This window comes from Sebastes fasciatus, chromosome 10 (assembly GCF_043250625.1).
Source record: "Sebastes fasciatus isolate fSebFas1 chromosome 10, fSebFas1.pri, whole genome shotgun sequence".
Classification (NCBI taxonomy): domain Eukaryota; kingdom Metazoa; phylum Chordata; class Actinopteri; order Perciformes; family Sebastidae; genus Sebastes; species Sebastes fasciatus.
The window spans coordinates 8,560,269-8,578,967 of NC_133804.1; the positions used below are offsets into that span (position 1 = coordinate 8,560,269).

General features: G+C 39.5%; 1 protein-coding gene across 2 annotated transcripts; it reads left to right on the forward strand.

The window, feature by feature from the left end:
* Positions 1-3,294: 3,294 nt before the first annotated feature.
* guf1 (GTP binding elongation factor GUF1) lies at positions 3,295-17,463 on the forward strand. 2 transcript variants are annotated; one of them, XM_074647911.1, is made up of 18 exons: positions 3,295-3,438; positions 3,527-3,655; positions 5,007-5,118; positions 5,355-5,503; positions 7,164-7,244; positions 7,349-7,426; positions 7,522-7,605; positions 7,736-7,800; positions 7,882-8,085; positions 9,530-9,669; positions 11,161-11,284; positions 12,159-12,291; positions 12,863-13,006; positions 13,489-13,622; positions 14,781-14,882; positions 16,812-16,931; positions 17,082-17,118; positions 17,212-17,463. In XM_074647911.1, the coding sequence occupies exons 1-18, from the start codon at positions 3,433-3,435 to the stop codon at positions 17,344-17,346; spliced, it is 1,977 nt and encodes a 658-aa protein (XP_074504012.1). In that variant the 5' UTR covers positions 3,295-3,432; the 3' UTR covers positions 17,347-17,463. The 2 variants fall into 2 exon arrangements, with proteins under 2 accessions (XP_074504012.1, XP_074504010.1); XM_074647909.1 differs by having other exon boundaries at positions 3,322-3,655.
* The last annotated feature ends 1,236 nt before the right edge of the window (positions 17,464-18,699 follow it).

An 18,699-nucleotide genomic window follows, 5' to 3' on the forward strand; every position in this document is an offset into this window, starting at 1 on the left:
TTCATATTATTAGTTCCACCTGTGCTTGTCAAAAAGTCTGACGTGAGAAAGGCCTATAGAAGATTTGTGTCCGATGATAAATCTAGTTTGTCAAGCCTGATTGGTTTTGTATGGATTCCACGTAGAATATAGTAAACTGCTTGCATTTTTAATTTCTAAAAAGCCGTCCAGATGAGAGTTCAAATCCCAGGCAGGTCTACAATCATTCAAAACCTAACTAGCTAATAGACCTTTTTATGGCAGATATTTTGACATGTCATGGCAGGAAAAGCACAGGTCTAAATAATAACCTTATAACCTTATGACTGTGTTCCATTCAGGTTAGTTGCATCTGTGCTTTTCCCGGGTAAAAGAATAGCTGTAGGCGGTATTCACATCAGTTCAGGACTGAACTGGTTGAACTAAGAAATAGAGGTTTAAAAAAGCAAGTAAAGAAGCACCAGTGACTTACTAAACCTTTTTGATGACATTTCTAGGGCCCAATGGCAAGAGCTTTTTAAGTTAAAAATTAAAATTTTGATTCCTGTAGATTTGAAAGGTTCAAATATAAACAACTGACTCTTGGGTAAAACCATTTTGAGATAATAGAGGCTTATTCCCAGTTTGTGCCTCTCGGTAAGGATTAACTTGGAGTCACAGAGCTAAGCTACGGAGCTAAGCAACCCCACAGGACATTTGGAAACCTCCTGCCAGTGGCGAATTTAGACTCTTTTTAGTGGTACTTAACCACGGCTAAATTTCATCTCAGCACCCCTATAAAGTACTATAAAACCTAAGGAATCCATTGGTACCAACCATGTTATGCTAGCTTAGCGGGAAGGAGGCTAAATAATGCTCTGAATTTAAGAGAAGAGAAAGAGAAAGCTGACATGGCCATTTTCAAAGGGGTCCCTTGACCTCTGACCTCAAGATATGTGAATGAAAATGGGTTCTATGGGTACCCACGAGTCTCCCCTTTACAGACATGCCCACTTTATGATAATCACATGCAGTTTGGGGCAAAAACCATGCTGTTTTTTGCAACCCCAAAATTGCTGTAACAACTTATGAGACATAATAGCGAGGTGTGTGAATGAAAATGAAATGCAGAAATAAAAAAGATGTGAAATGCTGAATGACACAAAACAATTACTCGGCAAATTACAGGTGAGACAAAACGTAGCTTAAAATTCTCCTTTGAACGCGCACTCAATGAGGGATGAATTACCTTCCGACTAAAAAGGTTTTTCCTGCATACATCTTCACCTGGAGATCATTTACACCCACCGAAACCCGTTAAACCCACAATGCCTCATTCAGGAAGTACAGCTTCACATAGGAAGATGGCAAATATCGATGAATTCTACTCTTACACGGAGCTGTGTATTAAATAAAAAATAAATAGATATTTAAAAGGGGAAAGAACAGTCCATCTATAATGTTATTGTGTGTTTTTTTCTTAATTTTTTACATTTTCTATGAAAAATCTGACTAAAAATACATAATTTATGCCTTTTCAGATTTTTCTAAAACTTTTTACGCCCTTGACTGTCCACATGTCACATTGTCATTAGGGGCCGATCCCCCCTAAAGGTCTGATCCTAGAGTCACCCCTGCCTTCTGCCGTTTGGAAGACTTCTCCAGATCCCTCAGAGAGACAGATCCTGGTCTTGTACACAAAAATCACCAAAAACTGAAAGTTCTATCATTAGGGTTCATTTATCTAATATCATGTTCTATTATTTGATATTATTTGATATTTTCACATTATAACACATTCATATTGCCTTGCATCATAAACAAGCAGTCTTTTCTGGCTGCCATCTTTCTTTAGTTTAAGATACATAGTGGGGCAAAATAATTAAAAATCTCCTCGATTGTGCAGAAGAAGCTCGAGTTATTGAAGAATCCGGCATGTCTTCTAAACAGGACATTGGTATGTAGGTGGTGGTGTTGAATGACCTGTGAGATTATTTAGGAACGCCTTGTACGGTGTCATCTTTAAGAAAAACACATGCTTAGGTCTGGGACTCAAACGCAATCCTCAGTGTAAAAATCTCAAATGTAGAAAAAGAAAGGAACAGATGATTACATGACGGGCAGAAACTGGGGCTAATAGAGGCTTATTATCTCTGGCTGCACAAAGAGGAGAAGCAGTAATCTATTCTTGTGCAAGAGGTAGCTTCGTTGGCATAGCAACTGATATCCATTTTTATCCTTCATCTAGCAGGTTGAGTGGGCGGGACTTCCGGCTGTCCAAGCACTTCCAAAGATGGTAGCATGTCAAGATAGTAATCCTCCTTCGATGCTTTCAAGTGTTGTTTCAAATGTTAACTTCTGTACGTTATGATATTATTCCGGATGTAGTCTCTTAGGCTAATGACTCCTAATAAGCTACTACACTATAAGCAGACACAGGTTGCTGCAATGTCTAGCCATATTAGCTTTTAAAAAGAGGAGAGAGATTGAGATGATTGCCTAGAGAAGACAGGCTGTCAGCTCTGTCCACAGAGACAGGTGGAGACAGAGCAACATTTCCTGCTACAATGTAGCACATATGAAGAAATTAGGAAAAAATGATTTACAAAACTTAAATGTAAACTCCAAGATTTTGATTCCCTCTCTGACCAAAATAAAATACAACATCTACTTGGAGAAGATAGTGTCATCGCAATAGAAGCTGCAGGATACGTCAGTGTATGTCACAGCATAAGAGACAACCACACATTTACATTTATCCTTTGATATTGCAATATATTGTTATTAATTGTTTTTTATTTGTTTGTTTGTTTTATTGACAAAACAACTATTAATCACTTCTTTATTGTTTTCTTCCATTTATATGCATGTTCTTTTTAAATATTTATATATTGTAATTTGCTTAATGAATTGTATATATCTATATATATATATATGTTTTTATTTTGTTATTTTGCTATTTTTATTTATTATTAAATTGACGCATTGGCAATATTGTTCACCTGACAGTAATGCCAATAAAGCAAATTGAATTTAATTGAATTGAATTGATTGACAGAAGTGCAGTTAGCTTAGCAAAGCTCGTTAGCATAACCTTTGATACATTAAAGAGCAACGGCATAATCATTTATTAATGATACATTTGGAATGAAAGATTTTACTCGCTTTGCTCTGACCGGCATAAAAAGAAACCGGAAGTTATAGTGGGTTCTCCTCTTGTCTCTTTTCATCATCTCTGGCTCCAAAAAAATCAACAACATTTCCCAGAAGTCTTTGCGGGTGAACTGTCACCCAAAATGTCAGCACCCTGAGAACTCATGCACCGGGGTTATTACAGGTTTATTTACTCTAAAGCACGGTGTGTCTTTATCCTCCTGACAGTCTGCTAATGCTGCGCCAATGTGGCGACAGCCTACATCTTATCAATGACAACACAGATGTATCCCACTGCTAGCTGACAGTTATGTACCCTTCATGCTGGTAGGTACTTACACTACAGCTTAACAACAACATGTGGTGTTCTCTAGTGAGACGGTGTGAGACGCCTTTAATAAGACGCGTTTTACAGTTCAAAGTGTGCAGAAGGAAAATACAGAGCTGTAACATGAGCTACACACTGTTGAGACACATCTGGATGAAAAGACTACCTGTGTTCTCCAGCAGCTTCAGGATGCTCAGCACACAAACACACAACAAGGTAGGTAACTACAACTAAAACAGTCCATTCAAGGTAACTGCGTTACTGGGAAACATTAGTGTGAATTGCTTCCCTTTCATAATTGTGTAATACAGTATTGTTATAGATGAAACATAAAGCAGCCCTTGTATACAGATGGAGGCTGAAAGCTCTTAGTTTGGAGACTGAGAGTCAGTGGTGGTCTTCACTTGAGTATTTCTATTTGATGAGCTTTATACTACATCTCACAGGCAAATATTGTACTTTATACTCCACTACATTTCTCTCACAGCTTTAGTTACTAGTTACTTTTCAGATTGCAATTGTTCTTACCAGTGAAAAGCCTTTATCTCCAAATTTAGTGATTTTGAATTTATTTTTTTCTGATAAACTGAAGGATTAAAGGGACTGTTTGTAAGAATCAGAAATGCTTGTTAACAGCGACACCTGTGGCCGTTAAGTCAACGAAAGTCAGCTTCGGGATCGCGCTTGTGCTCGCTCTACATAGACATGAACGAGCATCACTCAAAACAGTGAGGCGACACACGTCAGCTAAAAGCACAATATCACTCTATATTTCAGCTGCTTGGCAGTAATGTTAGCTGACCAGACGAAGGTCTCTCCATGAATCAATGCTGATCCTAGTGTTGGCTTTTCCTGCTTGAGCCTCCCGACCTCAGCCGGAGGGAACAGGGAAGACACCGGCACCCGGTTGGAGACGATAAAGTAACTCGCTGCGGAGCTCCGTCACTTCACAAGACACGGGAAACCTCTGTTGGTCTGGAGGAGCTGCAGCAGTTATTTCTGCACAAACGTCCACTGTTTATTCACTAGATATTCTCAGAGCAAAACTCAGTGCGCGCATGAACGTGTAGAGGTGGAGCGAGCTGAGCGAGTAACGAGCGTGGTGTGTGAATGAAGGCAATCAGGCAGAGGAGCAGAGACTCTGGCCCTGGAGACCAAAGCTACAGTCTCCCCCGTGTCCTCTGACCGTGGCCAACACTGTTTTGCAAGACGGGCTTCACTAGATATAACTTTGCGGTTTTGGTGCTTCCATGTAAGAAGTTACAAACAGTCCCTTTAAGTAAGGTTTTGAATGCAAGGCTTTTACTCGTAGTGGAGTATTTTCACAGTGTGGTATTGCTACTTTTACTTCAGTGAATGATCTGAATACTTCTTCCACCATTGCATCGAAACTAAAGGGTTGAGAAGTGCTGAGAAACTCAAATTCATAGAGCTGTTCTGCCCCATTCAGAAATATACATAATAATTGATCTTTCCTAAAATTGCTTTTTCTATATGATGGGTTACTGTATCGCAACACTCAGCAGTTGTTGAATGACTGTCCGCCTTCTCTCCTTTTGCCTTTAAGGATACTATTGACCTGTCTAAGTTCCCTGTGGACAGAATCAGGAATTTTTGCATCATTGCTCATATTGACCATGGAAAGAGCACTCTGGCTGACAGGCTGCTGGAGATGACAGGTATGTTTCCTTTCCTCATCACACTGCATGTCGGCTCTTTCCCTTCTTAGTTTTTATGAAATCAACATTTTTTCTGAAGAATTTTCACAATCTCAAACAGGTTTATGCAAGACGAGACATTTAGGTTTAGGTTTGAACAAATACTGGTTATGATAACGTGAAAATGTAATGTATTAAGATCTACAGTAATTGGATTGTAACATAATGTGTTATTAATGGTTGTCATTGACAAACAGGTGCCATAGTGAAGACGGAGAAGAACAAACAGGTGTTGGACAAGCTTCAGGTGGAGCGAGAGAGAGGGATAACAGTGAAGGCCCAGACAGCTTCGCTGATCTACAGCCACCAGGGAGAGCAGTACCTCCTGAACCTCATCGACACGCCGGTAAGCGCTCAGCTGAGTGTGATGTCGGGAAGAAGAATCACTTCCTTTCCTCATCTTTTATCTGTTGATAAATTGTTTCTCCGCACTGTGGCAGATTTTATTTAACCCACCACAACTGAAAACACAGTCAAAAAACATATAGATGGATATTGGCTTTAACCTTTTCCACTCCACCACTCTTTTTCATTAACCTGTTTTGTCTTTTTTTAGGGAGGGCAGGGGGTCTTTAGGGGGAGATAGCAGGTCAACAGTAGATGTAACATAGAAGTGGTGTACATCATCTGAAAGCTGGGAACCTGACGATTAATTTGAGATGCAGCTCAGCACTGTATGTCAAGTTGTTCTAGTTATAAATCAGAAATAAAAACAAAATAAATGAATCAAGTAAAATAAATTGTGAAAGTGTATAAAGGTTTATAACATTCTGATAGAAGTATATGATGACCATTCCCATGCTCCATTCTGTCTCATAAGTTGTTGCAGTAATTTTTGGGTTGATACCATTTGTTACACAGAATTAAACTAACCATTTTTTTTTAACCACTGGAGAATTGATCAAAATGATCAATAACCCCTCCAAAATACCACATTAAGACACCAACACCTTGAGGAACACCATAGAAAAAGCCATGCTGTGATTTGTAGATTTCTGCAAGCATTGCATTTTTCTGTGATTGGATGGTGAGCACTTCTGTTCTTGAAACTGCTCAGAAACCCCCTCATTGTCAATCTACCAAGGAAAGCCATCCATCCTCTGAATGCTCTAGGTCTCTAGTTTGTGGCTGTAAAGTTTCATGAGACTGTGATTATCCTAGAGGTCACCACAGGTCATTTTATACAGTGAGGTCAAGCTTCAAAAATGATCTCACTATATGAAATGGCTACTATGGAGACTAACATCATCACACATGAATACAATTGGGCTCATTTAATCCTCAAGAGTCTCAGCTTTCTAGTCATACCCAATTTATGTAATTCTAAGACTGTTTAGGGACCCCAGTATGCAGAAATATCTAAATACTCCATTTTGGAATAAGCAAAAATAATACATTCGCAATGCATGCAAAAAACTTTTTGTGCCCCAAACTGCATGCGATTATCATAAAGTGGGCATGTCTGTAAAGGGGAGACTCGTGGGTACCCATAGAACCCATTTTCATTCACATATCTTGAGGTCAGAGGTCAAAGGACCCCTTTGAAAATGGCCGTGCCAGTTTTTCCTCGCCAAAATTTAGCGAAGGTTTATAGCATTATTTAGCCTCCTTCGAAACAAGCTAGTGCTTTGGTACCAATGGATTCCTTAAGTTTTCTAGTTTCATATGGTGCCAGTATTTTCACTCTTGCTTTAAAACTACAACTACTCTACAACCTCCAAAATCGCAAGTTGCGTTAATGTGTTAAAGAAATTAGTGGCGTTAAAGCGAATGTGCGTTCACGCGTTATTATTGCGTTAACTTTGACAGTCCTAGTCAAGATAGATTGATAATGTAGAATGTGTCCTATTGTTTTTATTGTTTTCATCATGTGAAAAAGTTGCATGTTGCAGATTTCAGAGATCAGTTGTCCATGGAGGGAGAGATGAAAACAGGTCCACAATTCTTTTGTCATTGTCCTACATTATGTTGCACTATCATGTCTAACAGTTTTATTCCCTCTGTAGGGTCACGTCGACTTCAGTTATGAAGTGTCTCGATCGATCTCTGCATGCCAAGGTGTCCTGTTGATTGTCGACGCCAATCAGGTACAAAACCAGATACGTAGCTCTCAGTCCTCCCAGTGAATTATTGTGGATGATGTACATACTGCGTGTGATGCAGTCGATAATATATGTGATGTCATGTGAAGGGTATTCAAGCGCAGACGGTGGCCAACTTCTACCTGGCTTTTGAAGCTCAGCTGGCAATCATTCCCATCATCAACAAGGTACACTGAGACCTACATGGTTTTGGTTTAATCACTTTATTTTTCTACTTGACTGCTGTTCAGCGTGCCGTTCTAATTTGACATTTCTCTCTTAGATTGATTTAAAAAACGCTGATCCAGAGAGAGTGGAGTCACAGATTGAAAAGGTGTTTGACATTCCGTGTGAAGAATGCATCAGGGTGAGTTGGAGCATTTAAGATAAGATAAGATAATCCTTTATTAGTCCCACAGTGGGGAAATTTGCAAGCTGCTTTTTCAGTAGCGCTTCTCTGAGAAATTTCTCTGAATTTGTGACTTCATCTTTTTCAGATTTCAGCTAAACTTGGAACAAATGTTGAAAGCGTTCTCGAAGCGGTTGTAGACAGAATTCCCCCGTAAGAAGCTTCATTTGGTTTCATTTCTCACATGAAACATGTTTGACACATAAAACTAAAGCTTTTTTCCCGTATTCTCAGGCCCGTGGCGAGTATTGATGAGCCGTTTAAAGCCCTGGTGTTTGACTCCAATTTCGACCACTACAGAGGAGTGGTGGCCAACATCGCTGTGTTTGGAGGTCGGGTCAGAAAAGGGGACAGGATCGTGTCGGCGCATCTCGGCAAAACCTACGAGGTCAACGAGCTGGGTCTCCTCCGGCCAGATGAGCACCCAACGCAGAAGCTGTAGGTGCCATTCTTCTTCCTCCTACTCGTGTCATTTCTCCCACTTGTTACCTCATCCAGTACAGCTGGTATCATAGTCCATCAACAGAAAATTAATCAATTCAACTCAAATTTGTTTTAACAACACTGATTTCTTTCACACATTAACGCAATTTGCAATTTTACGATCACAGCAGGCTCAGTTTTAAAGCTATTTTGAAGATACCATGTCATACTAGCTTGTCGCGAAGGAGGCTAAATAATGTTCCAAACTTATGCTAAATTTTGGCGAGGAAAAACTGTCAGCAGTCATTTTCAATATTTGACAATATATATTGGACAATATTTGTCATTGTTTTGTGTTGTAAATTGATTTCCAATAATAAATATATACATACATTTGCATAAAGCAGCATATTTGCCCACTCCCATGTTGATAAGAGTATTAAATACTTGACAAATCTCCCTTTAATGTACATTTTGAACAGATAAAAAAATAATCACGATTAAATATTTGAATCGATTGAAAGCCCTACTTATGTGATAATAACCGGATCTTACGCTTTAGGAAATTGTGATTGGCATTATCAACATTTCCTCTGATCGGTTGGCCTTTTGTAGCATCCATGTAAATATAAGTAACTGTCTGATGCTCATTCATATATATGTTGAATGTTGTTCAGACCAAAAGACACTGTATGAAACAAACCAACAGTCATCTAGTCCAGTCATTCCCAAAGACTTACTAGGATCGCCAATTATATTAGCAGAATTTCTTTCGTAGTCTTTTATTTAACATTTATATCTGCAGTTCATCTCTGAGCCACATGAGGGAGCCTGAATGTTCTTATTGTTCTGATAATTGTAGCCTACTTACAGTTAGGTTAACATTTAACCCAATATGAAAGGCTAGCGCACATTCTGTTTGTTTTACTGATGAGAGGAAAACACGAGAGCCTGTTAACTCCGCCGAAATGCATTCATTTGGTCTCATTTATAAAGTATTTAACACGTGGACTGTATATGGTTTCACATGCGTAAAACAAAGTTGTGATTTATCAAACGTTTATTACTTTGAAATGGCTGATTAACCTATTCAAGATAATATGATGTGATGCATAAATGGCAGTTAAAAAGGTCAGGAACGTTCATTTACGCACAAAATTCGCTCTAGTCTGTGTTTTTCTGCTATTCTTTGACAATTATAAAGTATTTAATGATTAAAAAAAAAAGAGGACAGTTATATTCTGTGCTAGATTCTCAGTAAAATTCAGCGTTGGTTTATTTAAATTCTGTCTATTGCAATAGACATGAAAAATATCCTAAAATTTGTAATATAATACATTGTTTTAAATCTGATTCCTTACCACACAGTCGATAAACACTGGGATTAGTTGAACATTCATCCAACTGTCCACTGAGATGCTTGTTTACAAAGCATTAACTCTCCTCGGCTGTCGTGTAGGTTTGCAGGCCAAGTGGGCTACATAATAGCAGGGATGAAGGACGTGAAGGAGGCCCAGATTGGTGACACACTCTACCTCCAGGAGCAGCCGGTGGAAGCTCTTCCAGGATTTAAACCCGCCAAAGCCATGGTCTTCGCTGGTAAGAAGTTTTCTCGTCTGTTGCTTCCTGCTGTCGGATAGAAATCTCTGTGAAAATGTGGAATAAGAACTGAAATTGAGGATTTGATTCTTTTAAACACCACATACATTTCCATAATTACTCAGTACATAACAGAACGCTAGTCTTAAAGGGGTAGTTTGGGTGTTTTGAAGTGGGGTTGTATGAGGTCAGTGTATTACCTACAGTAGATCGCGGTGTGCACGCCCCCACTTTGGAGAAACAGACAGGAGTTACCGCACAGAAGCAAAGCAATGTACTGCTGTGGACGGGGCCGGCAGCAAAACTTATTTAGCCACCTAAAAGAAAGACCTACCTAAAAAAATCTATATCAGTTTAAATGTACACTATATTTAGAATATTTTCACCGCTTTACATTGCTGTCAGACAGGCCTTTTGACGGGGAACTGGAGTCGTTGTATTCATCTATACTCCTTCTAAATCCACCAGACTCCATTGAAAAAATCTGCAATTTTACCTCGCAGAACACGAGGGTTGCTGGTCTACCGCTGCCTCGATCAGTTAGTGCTATTGTGAGACTTTGGTGAATCCAGACTAACCAAAGTCACACAATAACACAAGATGAAATTACTGTTTTTTTTCGATGGAGTCTGGTGGCTTTGGCGAGAGCATAGATAACGGCTTCGGTTCCCCTTTGTAAACAGACTGTATAGCTGTCTTACGTAGAGCTGCAACAATGAATCGATAAGTTGTCAACTATTAAATTAATCGCCAACTATTTTGATAATCGATTAATCGGTTTTAGTACTTTTTTAAGATAAAAAACTAAAACATTTCTGATTCCAGCTTCTTAAATGTGAATATTTTCTGGTTTCTTTACTCCTCTATGACAGTAAACTGAATATCTTTGAGTTGTGGACAAAACAAGACATTTGCGGACGTCATCTTGAGCTTTGGGAAACACTGATCGACATTTTTCACCATTTTATAGACCAAACAACTAATCGATTAATCGAGAAAATAATCAACAGATTAATCACAATGAAAGTAATCGTTAGTTGCAGCCCTAGTCTCACGGCAGGGTAAACCGACGAAAATATTCTGAATATAGCGTACACTTAAACTGATCTTAACTGCCTTTCTTTTAGGTGGCTAAAATATGTTTTGCTGCCGGCTCCGTCCACAGCAGTACATTGCTTTGCTTCTGTGCTGTAACTCCTGTCTGCTTCTCCAAACTGGGGGCGTGCTGACCGTCATCTACTGTAGGGAATACACTGATCTTATACAACCCCACTTCAAAACACCCGAACTATCCCTTTAAATTTGTATTCTTTTTATTTAAATTTTTATTCCAGTATTATTGGAACATGCAGTCAAACGTAAAAAACCCTTCAGGTCATGTCGTGTCTCACTAGCTAGTACAGTAAGTGCACTCAGTGCATTCCACAATAAATTCAAAGAGTCCTTTTTGCTGATGATGTGCACTCTGTCTTTTTGTTTTCTGCCCCTCAGGCATGTATCCGATGGACCAGTCAGAGTACCCGGGCCTTCGCAGTGCCATTGAGAGGCTGACCCTGAATGACTCAAGTGTCACAGTGCAGAGAGACAGCAGTCTGGCCCTGGGAGCAGGCTGGAGGTGAGGACGACTGCTTTGAATTAGAATGAAAAATTACTTCAAGACTACAACAGAGGAATGGGTCACTATATATAATGGGACAGCGAAAGAAAACAAAAATGTGGACATTGAGCAGTGCAACCACGAAAGTTTTGACCCACTTCACCAGTCGTAATGTTTGGATGTTTTTTCGAGTAATTTGCTGTTGCAGAAAAGACAGCCCTTTCCGACGGGGAACTGAAGCCGTTGTATCCATCGTTGCTCTCGCCAAAGCCACCAGACTCCATTGGAAAAAAAACAGTAATTTTACCTCACAGTACACGTAAGGTGCTGGTCTATCGCTGCCTCGATCAGTTAATGCTATTGTGAGACTTTGGTGAATCCAGACTAACCAAAGTCAGACAATAACACAAGTTAAATTACTGTTTTTTTTAATGGTGTCTGGTGACTTTGGCGAGAGCATAGATAAGGGCTTCGGTTCACCGTCGGAAACATGTAATTTCTAATAAGCAATCTGCTGTTGCAGAAAAGTTATCCGTTTTCTTAAAAGGCACCAAATTTAAGGGAAGTAGCAAGATTTCCTTTCTGTCATCAGTTTCTACACAAACTGGACATCCTACGATATGATTGATAGGGGAATAAACATCTTTCCTTGGGACATATTGGATGTTGCCAAGTGAGAATTTATTTATCATCACAGGTCATATTAGTCCCGATGATGAAATTGAATTTGATTCCATTAGAGGCAGTGGTTTAGATCATTCGGAAGTACGAAACTGCGCTGGAATAGCAATGAGTCGTACTCGCTGTTGAACTCTTTCCAAACAGGCTCTTTGTAATTAAAAGCATGACTATCAGTTATAAAACTTGAGTGAACCCTCCTGTGCCCCGGCAGACTTGGCTTCTTGGGTCTTCTCCATATGGAGGTGTTCAATCAGAGGCTGGAGCAGGAATACAACGCCTCCGTTATAGTAACGGCGCCCACCGTGCCCTACAAAGCTGTCCTCTCTTCACCCAAGCTCATCAAGGTAAGAGCCATTTCCTGCTCGTATATTTCCAGGTCTTACAGTAGAGGTGGACTCGTACTGTACTGTCAGCAAAAAGAAAGTTTTAACTTGGAAGTTAACCCTCTGAGACCCGCAATAGACTCATTTTTGTCTTTTTATGGGGGTACAGGGATCTTTAGGGGGAGATAGCAGGTCAACAGTAGATGTCACATAGAAGTGGTGTACATCACCTGAAAGCTGGGAAGCTGAAGATTAATTTGAGATGCAGCAACTGTGTGCCAAATTGTAGTCATTAATCAGAAATAAATATTAATGAATGAATAAATGAATTAAAATAAATTGTGAAAGTGTATAAGGGTTTAGAACATTATGTTAGAAGTATATAATGTCCCTCTCCATGCTCACTTACTCACAGTAATAATGGAAGAAATGAACTAAGGTATTTGGTATAAAAGTAAACTTTTACAGCCATATTTCAAGCCTGCCAGGTTTTTTTTGTTTTTTTTTGGATGGACTATCACTTTAAAATCATGGAAGCTTTTGGAGGTTCAGTTTTATTCGGGGGTTCAAATGTCGTTGTTTCTCCTTACAGGATCACGGCAGTGAGGAGATCACCATTGTGAACCCCGCTCAGTTCCCAGACAGATCAGTTGTGTCAGAGTATCTGGAGCCGATGGTGCTGGGGACCATTCTCTCTCCAGCAGATTACATCGGCAAGATCATGAATCTCTGCTTGGTAAGAGGAAAATGGAAATGAAATGTTGTCTATACTATTTAATTTGAATGTGTTCTTTCTGCACCATATGGGGTTAATTTTCATGTACCTATAACACGTGTATCTGCCTTGTAAACATCTTGTTTAAAGTGTAGACCTTTTTCTTTTAAGTCAGAGAGGGATGGTGTCTCTGAATACTCGCAGGCAGCAGGCGGCCTGATTCTCAAGCCTGTTGGAAAATGTAGTTTGACATGAGATAGTGGGCTGTATCCTCGCTTTCTTACTCTTTCCAATTTTGGTCTGGAGCCAAAGAGAAAACAATACTTGAAGTGTTTGAAAATATGTTTCTAGTTCTGATGCTTCTTTACATGTTTAGGGCTTTTCCACATAAGCAAAGTGTCTCCAAGCAGTCTCACTCAATTTAGGTTAACAAAGTAGCCCTTCTTGTATTGTTGAGATTTTAAATTCATGCAAATTGATCTCATCTTGTTGTGTTGTTAAAGAATCGCAGAGGGATCCAGAAGAACATGGTGTACATAGACGACCAGCGCGTCATGATGAAGTACCTTTTCCCTTTAAATGAAGTCGTTGTGGATTTCTATGACCTCCTCAAATCGCTGTCCTCTGGATATGCCAGGTAAAACTAAGCATGTGCTGTGTATATAAATACAGATAGTACACAGTCAATCATAAACACTTAATATACATTTAGGGCTTGTGTTTACAATCTGTTACTGTATCACTTATGGTAGGTGGTGGAAAGTTATGTCTTTGCACTCTTGAAGTACCAGGGTATTGAATGAAGTTACATTATATCTTGATAGCTGTAAAGTCAATTCAAAACTTGTATTTAGTCAGTTGTGAAAGGATATATTAAATTCTCAGAAAAAGTGTCAATGTATCCAGTAAATAAAACACTCATAAGCCAAGAAATCTTTCCCCTTCAATCCCATAGTTCTCCCTCTCCTCTGTACGGTAAACTATTGCTGCCACACCATAAAAGGAAAAGGATCAGTATCACATTATAATGTGAAACGTTTGTTTATATGTTATATATATAGTATATTGTTTATTCATTCATTTATCCATCCATTATCTGTAACCGCTTATCCTATTCAGGCTCACTGGGGGGCTGGAGCCGATCCCAGCTGACATTGGGTGAAGGCGGGGTACACCCTGGACAGGTCACCAGACTATCACAGGGCTGACACATAGAGACAGACAACCATTCACACTCACATTCACACTTACGGGCAATTTAGAGTCAACAATTAACCTAATCTGCATGTCTTTAGACTGTGAGAGGAAACAGGAGAACCCAGAGAAAACCCACGCTAACACGGGGAGGACATGCAAACTCCACACAGAAGGGTCCCAAGCCCTGTTGCCGTGAGGCGACAGTGCTAACCACTGCACCATCGTGCAGCCCATGTATTGTTATAACAAGAAAAAGATCTTGTCTTGTTTGCTGTAAAAATGTGAAAAACATCTTGTTATAACAATAAACTTTTCTCATCTTTTTCTGGCGTGGCAGCTATAGGCTTCCGTACCTCGGCAACTTTCCTTGTGTCTTATATTTAACAATGTTGGCTCAAGGTCTTTAATGCCCTTTAACCAGAGCCGCACAAGAATGCATGCTCATGGGGGATCTGTTATTGGGTCTCTAAAATATAGAGTACGGTCTAGATCTGCTCTATCTGAAAAGCGTCTTGAGATAACTTCTGTTATGATTTTGAATTTAATGAAATACTGTATCACATTTGACTGACCATCACTTTGATTTTATCTTCCATAGCTTTGACTATGAGAGTGCAGGATATCAGCCTGCTGATTTGATAAAGATGAACATCCTGCTGAATGGGCAACCTGTGGAAGAACTCATCACAATTGTACACAGGTACAGTATGTTTTGAAATCAGCTGAATTTTGATGTTGTCACTAAATATTTTTGGTAATTAGTTCCTAACTTGTCTCAGGAGGTGTAACTCCGCTTGAAAGGATCTTCTTATTTTCGTTGTCACAGCAGCCTCCCGTAGCTTCATTATCATCGCTGGCAGATTTTTACGAGTTTACATAATTTCAAGGTTATACGGTCCTTCATTACTGTAGTAATTCTTCTGAGCCTATGGAGCATGAAATGTATTCAACGCCCAGGATAACATTAAAAAATGGCCTCTTGGCAGCCAGTGTTGACATTATCTATTACAATGACTTTACGCACCGGACAAGGACTTCATTCCATTTGTGACAAGGACAATAAGTGAAAAGTGATGACGCACACCAGATCTGTATTTAATGTACTTACTACCAGAGCCAGTTCAGACTTTGGTGGTTTGAAGGGCGCTACGCTTCGCCAACGATGGCTGCTCTCTCACCATTTAAGTCTTGGAGCAGAGCCGAGCGTTATTCTTTAAGGGCAATGCACCAATCATGGAGCAGAATATCTCTTACAGGAGGAACGTTACAGAGAAGCTGAAATATATGGAACGTGACCGGACCTGAGTGAGGCTAGGATGTCCTGTCAAGCAGAGAATCCATTTACATCTGTTTAATATATGGAGGCTTTTACCTTATGGTATGACAAGGACACACAGTTGTATAGCGAAACTCAAAGACTGGCGCTCAGTGTCTTGCTTTATATACATTAAAGGAATAGTTTGGCATTTTAGAATATATGCCTATTCGTTTTCTTTCCGAGAGTGAGATGAGAACATGAATACCGCTTTCATGTCTGTGCATTGAGTTTGGAGCTGGAGGTGATTATCTAAGTTTAAAGCTAGGGTCGGTAATGTTGAGAAACTAGCAAGAGTATGCTGGGTTTTAAAAATTATCCAACAGAAAAACCCAGCCCACTGTTGCCAACTCTTTTCCAATTTAAGTAGCTAGCAGCACTAGCTCCAAAAGTTGCTAAATCAAGAGAGAAAGTCACCAACTCTGCAACACTGACAGTCCGTCCCTTCAGGCCTCCCTCCGAAGGTAGAAAACCTAAAGAATATCATACTAGCATGTCATGAAGGAGGTTAAATAACGCTCCAAACATGGCCATTTTCAAAGGGTCCCTTGACCTCTGACCTCAAGATATGTGAATGAAAATGGGTTCTGGGGTACCAACAATCTCCCACTTTATGATAATCACATGCAGTTTGGGGGCAAGTCAAAGTCAAGTCAGCACACTGACACACTGACAGCTAAGGGACATTTTTAACTGATGATAAATGTGCGATTAGTTTGCGATTACTCGTGATTAACTATGGACAATCATGCGATTAATCACGATTAAATATTTGAATCGATTGACAGCCCTAGTATATTTTTCTTTTTTTTAATCAGAGCATTACATTTATTGATTACTGTCAGGATGTAAAGAGAAATTCAACAAATGTAACAAAAATTGTTTTTGAAGAACCCTACCAACCCTAGCTTTAACATAAAGACTGTAAGCAGGAGGAAATAGCTATACTAAAATACTCCTACCAACACCTCTAAAGCTCAGTGATTTACACATTATATGTTGTTCGTATAATTTGAACACAAACAAAAACATAAAAAGGAAAAGTTGTGGTTTTATGGGGAGTTACGTGTCTTAATTTTTGGTTTTTGGACAGAGCCAGTCTAGCTGTTTCTAGTCTTTATGCTAAGCTAGGTTAACCACCTCCTGGCTGTAGCTTCATATTGAATGGGCTACCTGCGTTTATCAGGGATAACGCATGTATAAGTCATTATCAGCTCCTGTATTTTCAGGTGATTTGGTGAGTACAGTAGATTTATGGATTGCACTCCTTGCTGGTAGAGCAGAGCAGTAGCTGTTGGTGTGTTTTCATTTCAGAGGCAGTGCTTACAGCACAGGGAAAGCCATGTGTGAGCGACTCAAAGACTCCATACCAAGGCAGATGTTTGAGGTCGCCGTGCAGGCAGCTATTGGAAGTAAGGTCATTGCAAGGGAAACGTAAGTACAACATCACACAGTGCTACAGTAAGCTAAAGGCTTTGTTAGAATCGTGTGGGATGCAAAACAATACGTATATATAAATTGTATTTGTGTATGAAATGAGATTTAAGTTGCCAAATGTGACTTGGCAATATTTTCCTCTTTCAGAATTAAGGCGTTCAGAAAAAATGTCCTCGCTAAATGTGTAAGTAAATGTTTTTCTTAACTCTCAAAAGTTGCTGAATCTACATATGTACCACAAACACTCTGAATTCTATTTTTTTTTTTGTCTTGGTAGTACGGAGGGGACATAACACGGAAGATGAAGCTACTGAAGAAACAGGCGGAGGGTAAGAAGAAGATGCGGCGCATCGGCAATGTGGAAGTTCCCAAAGACGCCTTCATTAATGTTCTGAAGAGGAAAAGCAAATAGACTATAATAATATTAGTTTATTATAATATAAAAAATGTCATTATTATAAGCAACAGGTCTTCATTATTGAAAGGCCCTGCTAGATTTTCTCTGAATAAAGTGATCATTGGTGCTGCAAACTGCTGTTATTGTGCCGATTTGTGCGTCATTACTTCCTCTCTCTCTCTGACCTTTAAAGGTTCTCTATACGATATCCAGAGCATTAATGTAGCATCAAACAACTATTTGCTATGTAACGATATAGAGGAGTAATGTCTACCTGAGCAGAGAATGAAGTCATTCTCCCTCTGTGTGTGTTGTATTCCGAGCTTCTCCTTGCTTTGTTGACATAGCCGGGCCACAGCGCATGATTTTAGTGCATGTTCATGCATGTGAGCATGCGCACTGGCTAGCTCGCAACCGCTGCTCTGCACTGCGCTCATATGGCAGTTACAGCTAATAACGCCGTCCTGACTGACAGCACCGACCCTCCGGTTCCCCCCACCGTTGCCTTTTTTTTCACTGTTTTCACTGTTAGCTTATAGCTGCCGGCTCTGTTGTCGCCATGTTGAGAGCAATGCGGAGGCAATAGAAATGCTCCCAATCTCGCATTTAGCAACTTTAACAGATCATTTATCAGGAGAGGAATTTCACTTATCCCCAATTATTCTGCTTTATTAACCATTCTGATTGTGATTTCCATCTATCATACGATGACACAATTGGCTTTTACCGAAATATGCAGTTCTGGAGCGAAGTTATTAAACAGAATGTTGAGCCTCATTTTATGTTCAGGAAATTATAATACACAATTCATCATAGAATGTGTTATTATTTTATCAGTACTAATACTGCTTTGGTTGCATTCTAAGAGGTTCATCAGTCAACAGATTATTAGATAAATGTGATGATTGGATAATCATTTCTTCTCTGACTGTTGGTCAGACGAAATAAACAACTTTGAACATTTTATAGACAGACTGATTAAGCAGCTGACACTAATTGATAGATTAAACGATAATTTAAAGAAAACACTTGATCCCTACCAGCTCTTCATTGGTTACAGACTATTTCATCGGACCTCCAAAGGGAGTGATAGAAAATAGAATTATTATTATTTAAAGTGCCGACGGTGCTGTGTTTGTGGGAAAACAAATCTCCAAGACTGTCCTTGAAGCAGTTTTCCCACTAGATGGCAGCATCGCTCAAACCCACAAAAGAGCTGAAAGGAAGTTAATTCCATGCTCAGCTGATTTTCAATCAGCCTCAGGCTCCATAAATGTCAGGTTTAAATCATATAAAAATAAAATCATAAAAAAAAGTCTACTTCCCTTCTACCCAGTACTTAAAGTGACTCGATGAAAATATCTCATT

Excerpts from the sequence above, each read along its gene's own strand:
- guf1 (XM_074647909.1), top strand. The coding sequence starts at position 3,470 with ATGTGGTGTTCTCTAGTGAGACGGTGTGAGACGCCTTTAATAAGACGC. Across the intron at positions 13,623-14,780 it reads CTGTCCTCTGGATATGCCAG|CTTTGACTATGAGAGTGCAG; the intron begins GTAAAACTAAGC and ends TATCTTCCATAG. Across the intron at positions 14,883-16,811 it reads CTCATCACAATTGTACACAG|AGGCAGTGCTTACAGCACAG; the intron begins GTACAGTATGTT and ends TTTTCATTTCAG.